Source organism: Ostrea edulis, chromosome 7 (assembly GCF_947568905.1).
Source record: "Ostrea edulis chromosome 7, xbOstEdul1.1, whole genome shotgun sequence".
NCBI classification, from domain to species: Eukaryota; Metazoa; Mollusca; class Bivalvia; order Ostreida; family Ostreidae; genus Ostrea; species Ostrea edulis.
In genome coordinates this window covers 32,990,997-33,006,373 of record NC_079170.1, presented here as the reverse complement: position 1 = coordinate 33,006,373, position 15,377 = coordinate 32,990,997, and the positions used below count along the sequence as shown (strand labels likewise).

At 36.5% G+C, this 15,377-nt stretch overlaps 1 protein-coding gene across 2 annotated transcripts in view; it reads right to left on the bottom strand.

Annotated features, from left to right (window-relative positions):
• The window catches only part of LOC130048040 (histone lysine demethylase PHF8-like), a 56,754-nt gene extending 41,647 nt beyond the window's left edge, over positions 1 to 15,107 (bottom strand). For both annotated transcript variants that reach the window (XM_056144030.1, XM_056144031.1), the window contains exons 1-3: positions 14,987 to 15,107; positions 3,817 to 3,902; positions 3,080 to 3,138 (exon numbers count right to left, since the gene is read on the bottom strand). In XM_056144030.1, coding sequence (XP_056000005.1) covers positions 3,080 to 3,138; positions 3,817 to 3,902; positions 14,987 to 15,090 — 249 coding nt within the window. In that variant the 5' untranslated portion in view covers positions 15,091 to 15,107. The remainder of the gene's footprint in view (positions 1 to 3,079; positions 3,139 to 3,816; positions 3,903 to 14,986) is intronic.
• Positions 15,108 to 15,377: the final 270 nt, after the last annotated feature.

Sequence of the window (15,377 nt, the reverse complement as noted above, 5' to 3'; positions counted from 1 at the left end):
CACTAGCTAAAATGGTCTCTCTACAAAAAATGTTCCAAAAACGTCTTTGCACATTTTTGAAATTGGGGAACAGTGCCAAAAAAATATTTTTTCTATATTAAGCTATAAGTATAAAATGGAAATTCAAAACTTCATCCCTTGTGAAACCCAAAGATTAATGTAACGACATTGAACATGTTGAAATTGAAACCAATTAACTTCTTCAAAAGTTATCGTTTAATCGTGTTTGTAGGATTTGCTAGTATAAATTTTTAAATTCCGAAAACAATGTTTTATCTAAAAGAACAACACTATTTTCAAGACTTGCTTAGTCCTGATTATAGCTAAGAGATGAGATTTAGTAACAAAATGGTGGTCTCAAAGTTCCACACAAAGAAATCAGAAGAGATGTATGAGATGTGAAAACCAAGATAAGCAAACAGAGCAGTAACAAAACCCGAGTGGATTACCAATAACAGCCTTCAAATTAGGAATAAATTTGTACAGACAATATTTAACCCTTTTCAAGAAATCTGATAAATTACAATGCTAACTCCCAGTGAAACAGCGCGATAACAGCATCAGGAGCAACCTCCATGCTGGAAAATTTACCAATCTAATTATATTCAGTAACACACCAAAACAAGAGGCCCATGGGCCACATCGCTCACCTGAGTCACCTTGGTCCATATCAGAAGACTTTCTATATATATTTGCATGTAAAACCGTAGTCCTTATCATGGCCCCAATCTACCCCTGGAGGCCATAGTTTTCGCAAACTTGAATCTACACTATGTCAGAAATTTTTCTTGTAAATGTGAACTTCTTTGGCCCAATGGTTCACGAGAAGAAGATATTTGAAGATTTTTCCTATATATTTGTATGTCAAACTTTGATCCCCCCTTGTGGCCCCATCCTACCCCCAGGGGCCATGATTTGAACAAACTTGAATCTGCACTATATCAGAAAGCTTTCATGTAAATATCAGCTTTTCTGGCTCAGTGGTTCTTGAGAAGAAGATTTTTTAAAAAAAATTCCTATATATTTGTATGTAAAACTTTGATCCCCTATTGTGGCCCCATCCTACAGCAGGGGGCCATGATTTGAACAAACTTAGCTCTGCTCTATGTTAGGAAGCTGTTCATGTGAATATCAGCTTTTCAGACTCAGTGGTTCTTGAGAAGAAGATTCTAAAAGAATGTCCCTATATATTTGTATGAAAAACTTTGATCCCCCCTTGTAGCCCCATCCTACCCCAGGGGCCATGATTTGAACAAACTTGAATCTGCACTATGTCAGAAAGCTTTCATGTAAATATTAGCTTTTCTGGCTTAGTGGTTCTTGAGAAGAAGATTTTTAAAAAATTTTCATATATATTTGTATGTAAAACTTTGATCCCCTATTGTGGCCCCATCTGACCCCCAGGGGCCAGGATTTTAACAATTTAGAATCTGTACTATATATCAGAAAGCTTTCATATAAATCTCAGCTTTTCTGGCTTAGTGGTTCTGGGAAGAAGATTTTTAAAGATTTTTTCTATATATTTGTATGTAAAACTTTGACCCCCTATTGTGGCCCCATCCGACCCCCGGGGGCCATGATCTTAGCAATTTAGAATCTGCATTATATAAGGAAGCTTTCATATAAATCTCAGCTTTTCTGGCTCAGTGGTTCTTCAGAAGAAGATTTTTAAAGATTTTCCCTATATATTTGTATGTAAAACTTTGACCCCCTATTGTGGCCCCATCCGACCCCCGGGGGCCATGATTTTAACAATTTAGAATTTGCATTATATAAGGAAGCTTTCATATAAATCTCAGCTTTTCTGGCTCAGTGGTTCTTCAGAAGAAGATTTTTAAAGATTTTCCCTATATATTTGTATGTAAAACTTTGACCCCCTATTGTGGCCCCATCCGACCCCCGGGGGCCATGATTTTAACAATTTAGAATTTGAATGATATAAGGAAGCTTTCATATAAATCTCAGCTTTTCTAGCTCAGTGGTTCTTGAGAAGAAGATTTTTAAAGATTTTCCCTATATATTTGTATGTAAAACTTTGACCCCCTATTGTGGCCCCATACGACCCCCGGGGGCCATGATTTTAACAATTTAGAATCTGCATTATATAAGGAAGCTTTCATATAAATCTCAGCTTTTCTGGCTCAGTGGTTCTTCAGAAGAAGATTTTTAAAGATTTTCCCTATATATTTGTATGTAAAACTTTGACCCCCGGGGGCCATGATTTTAACAATTTAGAATTTGCATTATATAAGGAAGCTTTCATATAAATCTCAGCTTTTCTGGCTCAGTGGTTCTTGAGAAGAAGATTTTTAAAGATTTTCCCTATATATTTGTATGTAAAACTTTGACCCCCTATTGTGGCCCCATCCGACCCCCGGGGGCCATGATTTTAACAATTTAGAATCTGCATTATATAAGGAAGCTTTCATATAAATCTCAGCTTTTCTGGCTCAGTGGTTCTTCAGAAGAAGATTTTTAAAGATTTTCCCTATATATTTGTATGTAAAACTTTGACCCCCTATTGTGGCCCCATCCGACCCCCGGGGGCCATGATTTTAACAATTTAGAATCTGCACTACCTAATAAAGCTTATCTATAAATTTCATCTTTTCTGGCCCAGTGGTTCTTGAGAAGAAGATTTTTTAATGACCCTACCCTATTTTTACCTTTTCTTGATTATCTCCCCTTGGAAGGTGGCCTGGCCCTTTATTTTAACAATTAAGAATTCCCTTTACCTAAGGATGTTTTGTGCCAACTTTGGTTGAAATTGGCCCAGTGGTTGTTGAGAAGAAGTTGAAAATGTGAAAAGTTTACAGACGGACGGACAGACGGACGGACAGACGGACGCCGGAGTACGGGTGATCAGAAAAGCTCACTTGAGCTTTCAGCTCAGGTGAGCTAAAAATAGTCAAATAAACAAAGACAAACACATACTTCACCATACCATAACATGACCTAATTATGACAGGTGAACAAAAATCTGACCTTCCAATTTCATCAGACAAAAAGGAAATTTACAAATATCAGTTTAAGTGGAATAATTAGATAATTAGGTATCAGTTTAAGTGGGAGGCCTTACCTTCCCTGAATCGTCCTGTTCAGAGTAATCATGACGGTGCCAGTTTCTTCGCTTTTTCACTGTAAAACACAAAATAAACAATGTTTTCTCATGTTTCAATTAAACCATTATTAAGTGAAATACCAAATTTTAACACCCAATTCTTCTCCAACTTCAAGTAAATCATTAGTAAGTGAAATATTACATTGTAACATCCAAGATTAATCTTTAACAGAAAACTGGTCATCAATGTGTGATGAAATTGTAATCCCTGTTACCTGAAGCTTACACAATAAGTGGTCCGCAAAAATTTTACCATTAGGTACTAAAGCACTTAAATCACCACAAAGCATATATATTGTATCATTTGACAGTTAATGAGTACTTACACATTAGCGGTCAGTGTGTAAACTAACAGTTAATGAGTATTTGTACATTAGTGGTTGATATGCTAGCTGAAGTTAATGAGCTGACAGTTGACAATGAGTACTTACATGAACATACTAGTGTCCCTGTGTCAGTTGACAGTTAGTACTTACACACTAGTTTCCCTGTGTCAGTTGACAGTTAGTACTTACACACTAGTGGTCTGTGTCAGTTGACAGTTAGTACTTACACACTAGGTCCCTGTGTCAGTTGATAGTCAATGAGTACTTACACACTAGTGACTAACGGTCCATGCGTCAGTTGACAGTACTTACACAATAGTTTCCCTGTGTCAGTTGACAGTTAGTACTTGATAGTCAATGAGTACTTACACACTAGCGGTCCATGCGTCAGTTGACAATTAGGGCAATGATAGATCTCAATGTCCGAGGCTTGGTATTCTTGTACGCCGACACAACTGAAAAGACAAAAAGACTCACGTACAGGAACTGAGTCTAACTATGACACGGACACCCTGTACATCACAGGACAGAGCTCTAGACAAGTCACCTATATATCACAGGACAGAGATCTACACAAGTCACCTGTATATCACAGGACAGAGATCTACACAAGTCACCTGTATATCACAGGACAGAGATCTACACAAGTCACCTGTATATCACAGGACAGAGATCTACACAAGTCACCTGTATATCACAGGACAGAGATCTACACAAGTCACCTGTATATCACAGGACAGAGATCTAAACAAGTCACCTGTATATCACAGGACAGAGATCTACACAAGTCTCCTGTACATCACAGGACAGAGATCTACACAAGTCACCTGTATATCACAGGACAGAGCTCTAGACAAGTCTCCTGTATATCACAGGACAGAGATCTACACAAGTCACCTGTACATCACAGGACAGAGATCTACACAAGTCACCTGTATATCACAGGACAGAGCTCTAGACAAGTCTCCTGTATATCACAGGACAGAGATCTACACAAGTCACCTGTATATCACAGGACAGAGATCTACACAAGTCACCTGTATATCACAGGACAGAGATCTACACAAGTCACCTGTATATCACAGGACAGAGCTCTAGACAAGTCACCTGTATATCACAGGACAGAGCTCTAGACAAGTCACCTGTATATCACAGGACAGAGCTCTAGACAAGTCACCTGTATATCACAGGACAGAGATCTACACAAGTCACCTGTACATCACAGGACAGAGATCTACACAAGTCACCTGTATATCATCGTCACAAACCACGGTTTTGAGTCCACTCACGCTCCCTCAATGTGTGATGATGGAGATAATCGAATAGAAGCACCCGTGGGTAACCGACGATGCCTGTATATCACAGGACAGAGATCTAAACAAGTTACCTGTATATCACAGAACAGAGATCTACACAAGTCACCTGTACATCACAGGACAGAGATCTAAACAAGTCTCCTGTATATCACAGGACAGAGATCTACACAAGTCACCTGTACATCACAGGACAGAGCTCTAGACAAGTCACCTGTATATCACAGGACAGAGATCTACACAAGTCACCTGTACATCACAGGACAGAGATCTACCGTATATACTCGCCTATAAGTCGGTTGTATTTTTTAAGGTTATTTTGTAGGAATTTGTCATTGACCCGCTTATAGGTTGACAATTTCAAGTCAATGCTCTAGTGTTTTTACCTATGTTTCAAAAAATATTTTGAGAAATCAATAATTATGAGGTGCTCAATATCCAAGCCATATCTGTTTGGAGTTTAAATGCATCCCTTGATCTATTATGGACCATGATCCCTTGATTACCTAAGCAATTATGGTCTCCTAATGACCAGTACCTGACGTGTTTACTTAGTGGCAGGCACCTTGCAAAAACTGTTATTGTGGGATTCTGGTATAATTCATTGTATCAACAATAGAGTTTTTAAGAGTCAAGAATGTGTCTTTTTACCACAAGGAACCACAAGGATACATCATTGACATCCCATTCAATCTTAATGAATCTAGATATGGCTTATATGCATTTTTAGGTCATCTGAGTCACTCAGGTGACCTATTTCTATCTGTTTTGTCCAGCTTTGTGTCTTAAGTTTGTGTCATAATTTTTTTAACTTTCTCAACTTTTTCTCCAGAACTGCTTAATCAGTTTCAAACAATTTTGGTTTTGAATTACCCATATTATCATCTATTGGTGAAGTGACACAAAAATTGTGAATTTCAGGATCTCTGTCTCCTGGGGCCTGAGGGGTGGGACTTCAAAAGAAATTGAAGTAAACTTTGAAAATATTTTCCCATACTCCTGGAAATCAAACAGTAAAGATGTTGGCTTGATTGTAAAGAGCATAGAGCTTTCCATCGAAGTTATGAAATTTATGGCCTAAGGATCAGGGTTTCTGGAGTTAGGGACTGGGACTCTATTGACCATATAGTGAAAGTGCATAAATTCTTTAAAAACCTGCTCTCCTTCATTAAATTTAGCAGATGAACAAAGTGCATGATTATGATGAGCAAGGGTGCTTCTTCCAAAATTGTGATATTCATGGTCCAAACCCCTTGGGTCAGGGGTTCTGAAGTTAGGGTGGGGCTCCATTAATATATTGAAAATACATTAATTCTTTAAAAGTATTCTCTGCTCCTTGGTATTTAGCCGACAAACTTAGTGTTATATTATGATGAGCAAAGGAGCCTCTTTCTAAATTGTGAAGTTCGTGGCCCCTGGGTCAGGAGTTCCAAAGAAGGGTGGGGCTCTATTAATTCTATATTTAAAATGCATTAATTCAATCTTTTAGAATCTTCTTCTCTCTAGTCGGTTTTTGACAAACGAACTAAATGCACAGTCAAGTATAATAAGCAAAGGTGTTTCATCTTAAAATTAAAAATTCATGGTGCCTGGGTCTGAAATAAGCCAGGGCTTTATTGTTTGTATTTGGTGAAAATGCACCAATTCTTTGAAACCTCCCTACTTCTTGAAATTTAGCAAACAAACTAGGTTCATAGTTGTTGAAATTTTACTCTGCCTTAAGAGTTTTACCTCTTTGTCATTCATTATGATGATCAATCAATGTGATAATGTTAATGATAGATAAATTAGATTAAAGAATTATACTGGGTTGTTGCTGATTATAACTGCATTAAGTACTTTGTTGCTCCCTGATCATCTTCCTCTTGTTTTTATTCTAGCAATATATCTTCATCAATCACTTTATTTTGTTTTATTATATAATTATTAGATTGGCCCTTCCATGGCTTCTTTACAGGATTGATTTATACTTATTAAGCCAGTCCCCCCCCCCCCCAAACAAAAAAAAAAACAAAACATAGTGGTGCTCCCCTCCTATGTGTTTGATTTGGATTTAATTGATATCGTAGATACGTTACATTTTCATCATTTCCTGAAATTGAAGGTTAAGTTTGTCTAACATAAAAGTATCAAGGAACTCTCAGAAAAATTGTGTTACAAACTGATAGTTTGCATAGAAAGTCACATCTTTGTTCGATAAATATAATCTTAGCCAATTATTTATTACATTAATTCATATCCCAGATGTAAAATATGAAAAAAACTTTATCAATTTAAAAAGCAGTTTCCAGATAAGTGCTATTTAAATAAACTATTGTACCTCTTACTATCCCACTAGTACTGTTACAAAAAGTTCAAATTATTCATGATAGATTTGCTATTAAGAATTTATTCAGAATGCTGTCATCATTTGTTTTGCAAATTAGGTTAGAGTGCTACATTTGCTATATTGTATCCAAATATCGTACCAAATTATTATGTTAGGGATTAAAAATTAATATCTTTCATCAAAAGTTGACAAATAGAAAATATCTCTTTATTATTAGGTATGAAATGACATTTTTAAATGGTCATTAGCACACCTTCACTGAATCTGGGCAATAAGTACCTTTACAATTTAAAAAGGGTATATGGGGGGGAGGGGCACTAGCCCTTAAGCAAACAGTTTAATTTAAAGTTTTTTTCTTCGGTTAAAATGTAAGTCTGAATGTAGGAAATAACTCATAATAGTTAATTTTTTATAGTCCATTGAATGATAGAAATAATTCTAATCTAATATGCTATAATTTGCATCTATGCATTGGCTTCTATATGTATTGACAAGATATGGGAAATGGAGGAAATTCGGGTTAAAATTATGATCATAGCAATGTGGTCTTAGGAATGAATTAATCATGCAACACTTCTAAATTGGTTAAATTAAAGGAATCTGTGGATGCTTAGATCATTTGAAACCTCCACTAATCTTTTGAACTTAATTTATAATACATGTGGTCCTGAATCCAGAATTTTTTCACCTACAGGATCCCCCATTTCACTGTTAAATGAACAATATGGTCCAGTGACTCTCACATACACTGCATGAAGATACTTTACATACACTGCAGTATCAATAGGATACTTTGGTGTGTCATTAGGTCACATTAGGATGTCATTTGGGGTGTTAATAGGGTTCCTTGTGGTACCATGTGGTGTTAATGGAGTTACTTGGGGTGTCAATAAGGTTGTAAGGGGTGCCTTGGGTGTCATTAGGGTTCCATGGGGTATCTTAAGGTGACACTGGTGTCCCTTGAGGTACCCTGTGGTATCCTTGTGGTTCCTTGTGCTACCCTGTGGTATCCTTGTGGTTCCTTGTGGTAAAAAGACGTGCCGTCAGCCAGCATACATATGAATATTTCAATATTAAATCGGGTTCGCAATTCAATTTTACCGATAAACGAATTGAAATTGAATTGAAAGTATTAGTTACGGGTATGTAAATAATTTTAAACTAGATAAAAATATGTAAATACTTGTACTTTATACATGATTTTAAAATACATAAACAATACGTGTAGATATTTGTGAACAATAATCATTTGTGTGGTAGTCTATGATAATCGTCGGAGTTGTTAAAAAAACACTACATTACGCCGCCCAGAAAAATACCAATCTTCTTAGGACGCGCCTATAAGTCGGACATAGAGTTTTGGACCAAAAATGAACTCCCAAAAAACCGACTTATAGGCGAGTATATACGGTACACAAGTCACTTGTATATCACAGGACAGAGATCTACACAAGTCACCTGTACATCACAGGACAGAGATCTAGACAAGTCACCTATATATCACAGGACAGAGATCTAAACAAGTCACCTGTATATCACAGGACAGAGATCTACACAAGTCACCTGTATATCACAGGACAGAGATCTACACAAGTCACCTGTATATCACAGGACAGAGATCTACACAAGTCACCTGTATATCACAGGACAGAGATCTACACAAGTCACCTGTATATCACAGGACAGAGATCTACACAAGTCTCCTGTACATCACAGGACAGAGATCTACACAAGTCACCTGTATATCACAGGACAGAGATCTACACAAGTCACCTGTACATCACAGGACAGAGATCTACACAAGTCACCTGTATATCACAGGACAGAGATCTACACAAGTCACCTGTATATCACAGGACAGAGATCTAAACAAGTCTCCTGTATATCACAGGACAGAGATCTACACAAGTCACCTGTACATCACAGGACAGAGATCTACACAAGTCACCTGTACATCACAGGACAGAGATCTACACAAGTCACCTGTATATCACATTTTTTTTATTAAATGATGAAATATACATGTATTTTATTACTTGATTATGAAATAAGTAAAATCCCAGGGTAAAATCCGAAACATTCCGAGTAAATAGATCATTTTGCGTTCAGTGTGCGCTCAGCGTTTCTCCACCGTTCACTTTGCGCTCTGGTTTCGCTTACCAAATTGCGTTGACCGGTCACTCTACGTTCGTTCACCGTTCGCTTACCGTGCGTTCACCGTTTAAGTGGGAAAGAAGAACGTTTCAGGGACTATATATATATATATATATATAATCTCTTCTTTTTTTTTTAAATTACCATCTTGTTCTGATTGATAAAAAATTAATATTAATACCAACAAACAAAAAAAAAACAACCAAATTGAAATTATCACAAAAGTTCAAAGAATGAAACAAAGCATTTATTCGCTGCCAGCCTCCCTACTATTAAAATCTATCCGCAGATTACAATATAAATCAAAACAGGTTGACTTTAATTATTATAGAAAATGACTTAAGATTATTAGAAGATATATGCGAAAATGGTTTTTGTTAAAATTCTCATACAATCTTTTCTGCTTAGTTTCTACATGCAATTGGGGGGTAATTATTACCTGTGGGATGAAAAATATTAATTTTTTTGTCAGTACGGGAAAAGTACCCCAAACCATGTGTATATCGGTAGTAAAAACAACCTTCATAAATCCCCCAAGTTCCACATAAAGCAAATTCATTTCATATGATTTCACATACTTTGATATTGGTCACAGCCGCCTAGTGATGAAGGCATTCACTTTGAATGTGGGAGACCTAGTTTCTTGACCCAAAACACTGCGCCAAACATAAGATGTTTCAATAAACACACACGAGTAGTGACTGCTTCTTCCTCGAGCACCTGACGGTAGAAGTCATGACAGTAGAAGTCACAGGCCTTTTGGGTATGACCTTAAACAGGCAGGTCACCCTAGACATTTGGCATGATAAAGAACCCTTACAGCTACCATCCTAAATGAATTTTCAAAGATCCAAACTGAGCGTTGGGGTGGGGGAAGAGAGAGGACAGCTTCTTCTCCTTAGGATCTCCGCAATAGGGGTGAAACGATGCATCGCGATGCGACCAAATCGCAATGTAGTGGTCTCGATTCGATGTTCGATTTATTCGGGGTCTGTTTTGGTTCGATACGGTTCTAAAATCATAGCACACATTACTCTTGATAACACGGTTTCTGATTAGCCAATGGAATTGAAAATTGCCCAATCAACATACAAGTAAACTTTGCTGTATCAAAATGGATGCAGTCAAGTTGAAAAATGCACCCCCAATGTTTAAATCCTGGGTATGGCAACATTTCGGCTTTAGGACAAGTGATAAGAGTGTTGCTCTATGTTAAACGGTTTTGCATTATGTAGAATTTATTTACAGTGAGCAATAAAAAAAAAAAAACGAAACATTAAAAAAAATCTTAACATGATAAAGAATTTGGTGCATGCTATTGTATTGAATCGAAAATTATCGATTTGAGACTGAAGTATCGAAAATCGAATCGAAAAGGTTCTGGATCGTTTCACCCCTACTCCGTAATGGTGCTAATGCAGGGGTCATTCACTCCCGCAACATTTTTTAACATAAACATTTGCCAGCTTTCTTTACGCAAATAAAATGATATTCTATGTTTCTTCAGGGCTCGAAATTAACGAGCAATACTCACAAACAAAATGCGAGTACATTTGAAAAATTGTAAGTAAGAATAGTGGACACTTGAAAATCTTAGCGAGTGGTGATTTACAAACCATGATCGTATCGTATCTGTTTTCTACAATGATGCACTATTCACTTTTCTTAAACCTGCACTCAGAATCATACAAACGCTTACATGAACGACCAATTTCAACAATCATTTCTATCCAGATTTTTCTTTCATGATTTTTCAAGAAACTCGGATTCAAACAAATGCTTTAGAGGTCGGACATCGCATTATGCATTATGATGAAAATATAGACATGTGACACGAGTCTTGTTCACTTATAGGGGTGATTAAATGAGGTTTTTGTTATTCATTTATTTAAAAACAAACCAGAGTCTATGTTTTACCAAGTCTTCTGGTAATCAATTTTTATCAGAATGTCCTATCTACATTAATTTATTGTCATATTGAGGTCTGGTTGTAGTGATGACACGAGTGCATTGCTTACCACTATGACAATTATCAAAAAAGTTCATGGGACTCGTGATTGTGCTGCTTATAAACCATGACTCCGCAATTCGCTTTGAAAAAATTATTAGGCTCAGTAATGATGTGAAAAATCATTAATTAAAAAAAAACATGAAAAAAAGAGCACTGCTTCATTCTTTTTATTTTAGCTTGTAGGTTTTCATTTTAGCCTGTAGATTTTTTACCCAAAGGCTAAAATTAGCCTGTGGTGGAAAAAGTTAATTTTAACCAGTTTCTTAGCCCATATACAGTGAAACTTCTCTACACCGGCCAGCTTTCGGACCAGAAAAAAAACGGCCGGTTTAGAGGGATGGCCGGTATACTGAGAATTTAGCAATTATAGACATTTTTTATCAATATTCACAAAGTAGGTACTGTTCATTTTGGTCTGGTGATCTGTGATCAATTATCGGTGGAGATTAAATTAGTCCGCTTGTACCTAAAGGAAATTATGAATTACAAGAAATATTCTCGCTGGGATCATCCTAATTTTAAACTGAAAATCGATAACAGGATAAAGAAAACACAGAGGCCTATTATTGGAATTCATCTTACCTAAAACCTGTTTACATTCATCGCTTATATGTCATTAACAATTTTGTTTTGACGTTTTTAAAACGTACAGTAGTAAATATGAAATTGTAATTTGAATATTTCTTTGGACTTTTAAGTCTATGGAAACCAAGAAAGTTAATCTATCTTTTAATAATTATCATTAACAGTCATGGGTTTGTTCTTTATTAACTACAGCTTATATCCATACGATAGTATGGTGAAACAATATGGTGTTTGATACTGCATTCATTCAATATGTTCCAAGCTGTTTTTTACATTTTGTACTGAATTTGGAAGGGTCTCTTGAATTAGCTAAGTGTCAATTAACATCTCCGGTTGATAATTTCCCACCTGGCCAGTTGGTCAGTCAATTTGCACACCTGGACAATCTTGATCAACCTCTGGCCAAAATTTTCTAGTCTTCAAAAAGTGGCTGGAATGTTAAGGGTAAATTACACATGTTTGTTAACAAATGTACTTTAAAAAGTGGCTGATGTCCGGTTTTCAGGGGTCGCCGGTTTTGTAAGACTTTCTTTGTAAGAAAATGTTAAGATTTCTGCCGGGACTTTGAAAATCGGCCGATATTCAGGGAGAACCGGTTTCTGAGGGACCGGTTTGGAGAAGTTTCACTGTATATAAATTTACAATGTGCAACTTAGGATTTGTGGGACTCTATTCCACCATTTTTAACAATTTCAGTATATTCCAATCTCTCGATTCATATTGTGTGCAATATTTGGGTGTCAAGTTATTTCCATATGCCCATATAAGGATGTACAGAGGAGAAAGCTATTTCGTCTGTATCAAAAAAAAAGGTTTATATTTGATTTCAAGTTAAAAAACAAACAGCAAGATGAAAAAAAAATTCTGCCACCATGTGATTTTCCTTTCTTTGTCGGAATGGCTCGAATAACTACATTTTCGGGCTGACTGTCGTTCAGGTTTTTCGGTTTTAACAGCGATAACAAGCATGGCAGGGAAGACGAATTTTGCATGTTGTACATATTGTATGATATTTAATGATAAACACCTTTATTAGACATGCCCAGGAGCAAAGTTGGTACTCTTTTTGGTGTAAACAACATCAAATTAGAAGCAAATTATACACGTTCCAGAGCTTAATCAGGTTGGAAACACTTCCCCATTAGCAAGATATTCTCGCTAAAACGTGATTACCCCTCTCTAGCGAGAGTAAATATATTTCGTACAACTGAGAAAAACACCCGTGGAGTACATCTCTTTATGTTTCACAGGGCTTGAAGCTAACTTTTTAAGTCACCAATCCAGCCAGACTGATGGGGTATAATTTCAACCAGTCCGCAGAAAAATTTACCAGTCCAACAGAGTTTTCCAGAAATAATTAAACATATTTTGTTAATGTTACTAAAATAAAATTTAACTCAATATGCCTCAAACAATATTGTAACACTTAAATGTGGGATTTATATTTGATACAAACAGAGTTCTTGAAAAGTGTCGATAATGTCGGATTATCCGATAAAAGTAGTAAATGTCCGACACAAATTATTTAATTGTCGGTCCTGATGGCCGATAAAAGATCGGGATCGAAGTCCATTTTTTACCGGGAAAAATGGCGGCCATGTGGCCCATGAATTTTCAAACCGATGATAAATCCGACAAGACATTGAAACGTAAACGTGAAGAATCTGTTGTGAGAACTACAAGGAGAAAAGAAACCGGGAATCTGGGAGACAATGACTTTTGTTTGATGCGGTTTTACCTATTACTAGGTGACACCATCTGCTCAAAGTCGCGAGACCAACTACACCTGGGCCAAAGTGAGAGAGAGTAATTTAAACGATTGCAGAGGAAGATGAGAAAGAAGTTGAGAGGAATAGACAGGATAGAGAGAAAAGTGGAGGGTGAGAGAGAAATGGAGCAAAAACGTGACTCGGTGAATTGAAGAAGATTCAGAGTGTGAGGAAGATGTGAAAGGGTATGCAAGGAGAATTTATGAACGTATAGCTGAGATGGAGATTGAATACAATAACACATGTAGTTGATTATAAATAAAATTTATAAAAACCTCAAAAGCAATGCATTTTTTTCTGGACTGACAAAATTTTGTTTGGGCTGACACTATTTCTAACAGTATCGGACCAATGTCTGACACTTCAAAAGAAATTTCAAGAACTCTGTACAAATAAGATTTGTCTGATATCTACAGATCGAAGCATGCCAAATGTGTGTATAAAATTTCATATGTATATTTTCCAAAATGATGCATTAGAAAATTAACCAGTCTCATCGGACTGACTAAAACAAATGTATGTCAGTCCGCCAGACTTTTAACCAGTCATATGTTAATTAAGAGCCCTGTTTCACATAAAAAGAAGAAAAAGTGCTAAAATGTCTGATACTTCCGCAAATATATCAATCAAAGCAAAAACACTCATGATGCGTATTGGATTTCAGACTGCTTCCCTCTTATGCAGCAACTTTGGTACATGCAATTTCTTGACTATGTTGTCAATTTCATAGAAATAATTTGCATCATCATGATCATGTTAAGTATGTGTTACACTTATTCGGCATTGCACGGGATTTGCCATTATTTTCAATAAAGACGCCAAAACACCTGTTTATGGTAATGTTTACTATCTCGCTATAGAGGGATAATCGCATTTTAGCGAGAATATCTCGCTACAGGGGAAGTGTTCCCAACCAGGTCCTGTTAATTAGTCAGGTTATTCATAAAAATATTTTGCACCATTATGATCCTATGACATACTCTGGAATGTTAGCCCTCTCCCGAAAACGTCAGAATAAAAAAAATCGGGGAGGGCTACATTATGGCAGCTATTAAGTGCAATGTCCAAAGAATTATTTCACTCTTGGTCTCTCTGGTAGCCGATAGTATTCCTGAATATTTCATAGGAATCGACCTTCATAAAACTATGAATACAGATCTGTCTTGACAAGATACTAGGGTAATGCTGCTTACTTATTCACAACAAACAGAAACAGCATATAACGAAGCTCTCAGTATCTCTGTTAAATCATCAGTAAATGATCAACAGAACTTTTTTACTTGTTGACATCAACTTGTCAAACTTTTGTCAGCAGATCAGCCTTCGTTGTTGCGACCTTAGAGTTCATTTTGTGTGTAATTAGACGGAATTACTTTACCTTCCGTGAAACCAGTCCTTGCAAACATCGCATTCAATCATAAACTCGTTTTCATCGTAAGGTTTTCGACATAAACAGTACACCGTTTCTTCATCTGACGCCATGTTGAAAATTGCGGGACAAAGACATCCGCTTCCGCATGCGCAACAAAATATGAAAACTAGACTTCAAATGCGCGGCAAATTTTTAATTTGACAGAGGACTAAGAGGTTTGTTACTGGATTAAGACAGTTTGCTAACGCGTTGCCGGTAGAATTAAGTTTGTGACAGATAAATCAGCATTAACGATCGCAAATAACAAACGAGAAACTAGTTATCTTCTTTATGCCATCGACATAGCAGCGTACCAAGAAGAGGCACAGGAATTTGAAATTTTATCAATAAAGTCAAT